A 1496-nucleotide genomic window follows, 5' to 3' on the forward strand; every position below is an offset into this window, starting at 1 on the left:
GGGGCAGCCCCAGGCCCAGCTGTTTCCTGCCCTGCGTTTGTATCTGCTGCTCCCATCTGGGTTGGGCGCTTCAAACAGGGCCTCATCCACCACAGAGGGTGCAGGGGTCCCACTTACTGCCTTGGTGCTCAGCCCCCATCACATCAACTCCAGCCATGCTGCCTCGCCTCTTACTGCACTGTCAGCTCTGCTTTCTGCTCTGTATGACTCCCCAAGCCGTATAAAAGAGGCCTGAAATGACATTAAATAAATCTGCCACCTTTGGTTGTGGTTTCTACACACTCACCCCAGTCCAGTTCCCTCCCTCCTTACCTTTAGCTGTGAGACACGGCCACTTCCAAGAACCGTTCCCAGCCCAGCACTGCCAGGGCCCAGGGCTGCGGAGCTCACACCATTTTGTTCCAACTGTTTATTCAGACATGTGATTAAAGCAGTGTACCATTTTAAGAGCAAGCTGGAACTAATTCTGAAATTAAAAATGCATGAAGAGCAGCTCTTATTTTTCCTCACTACAGAAAGCACTGCCGAGTAACAGTTCACAAAGCGTTTCATTGCTCTGCTCGAAGTTCACGGCCGGATTCATGCCAGATCAGCTGCAGATCAAACATCCATGAGCTCACCAGCTTCTCCTGCAGGGCCCTCACTCGTCTTTGAAGCTCAGCTTGGTTTTCACCTTCCTGGCCATGTAAGCGGCTGTGAGGACAGAGCAGGTCACGGTGAAGAGGCACAGGGCAGAGAAGTTGTGCGCCAAATCACCCTGCAGAGCGGAATAGATGTGGCGCCTGGACTCGTAGTCCAACACCACCGCCTCGATCTGCGCCAGCGTGCACAGCACCAGGCACACGTGAAAAATCTGGTGGCTCTGCCCGAAAAAGTGACATTTGCCAGGGAACCACTTCTCGGGGTAAGGGTGTGAGAAGAAAAAGGCGCCGATGAGGAAAAACAGCACCTGGCATTTGTGATACAGAAGGGCCGGGTCGCTCTGCTGCGAGGGCGGCGCGGTGTAGATGCGATGGACCACGGGGCTGATGTCCAGCATGTACGCCAGGCCTGAGGGCAGCTCCTGGCACAGCCGGCTCAGGAGGCCAGCGGACTGGTGGTACTGGTATTTGGCGTAGCAGGAACCGGCGCAGGACAGCCAGGCCAAGAGGACGGCCGCCGGCACGTAAAACCCCTTGATCTTCTCGTGCCAGCTCGGCTCGATGGCGTAGTAGTAGTGGCACAGGGCACTGCCGTACTGGTAAATGGCGACCCCCACGTAGTCCATGAAGAAGAAGCTGTAGTGCCAGAACTCGGATTTGGCCTGCAGGAGGTGAGCCAGGGTGCTGAAGGTCAGGTAGGTGATGGATGCCGCGATGATGATGAGGAGGGGCTGGGCGTGCAGGTCCTGCCCGAAATCCACCCGCTGCGAGAGCTGCTGGAAGCGCAGCAGCAGGATCAGCGCTGCCACCAGGTGGGTCCAGACGTTGATGGCCTCGTTGTGCTGCTGGAAGAGC

At 56.7% G+C, this 1496-nt stretch overlaps 1 protein-coding gene across 1 annotated transcript in view; it reads right to left on the reverse strand.

Annotated features, from left to right (window-relative positions):
• Positions 1-640: 640 nt before the first annotated feature.
• PAQR7 (progestin and adipoQ receptor family member VII) overlaps positions 641-1496 on the reverse strand; it is a 1032-nt gene continuing 176 nt past the window's right edge. The window contains exon 2 of the mRNA XM_010186056.1: positions 641-1496. Within this exon, the coding sequence (XP_010184358.1) occupies positions 641-1496 (856 nt within the window).

The sequence above is a fragment of the Mesitornis unicolor genome, unplaced genomic scaffold (genome assembly GCF_000695765.1).
Source record: "Mesitornis unicolor isolate BGI_N332 unplaced genomic scaffold, ASM69576v1 scaffold31256, whole genome shotgun sequence".
NCBI classification, from domain to species: domain Eukaryota; kingdom Metazoa; phylum Chordata; class Aves; order Mesitornithiformes; family Mesitornithidae; genus Mesitornis; species Mesitornis unicolor.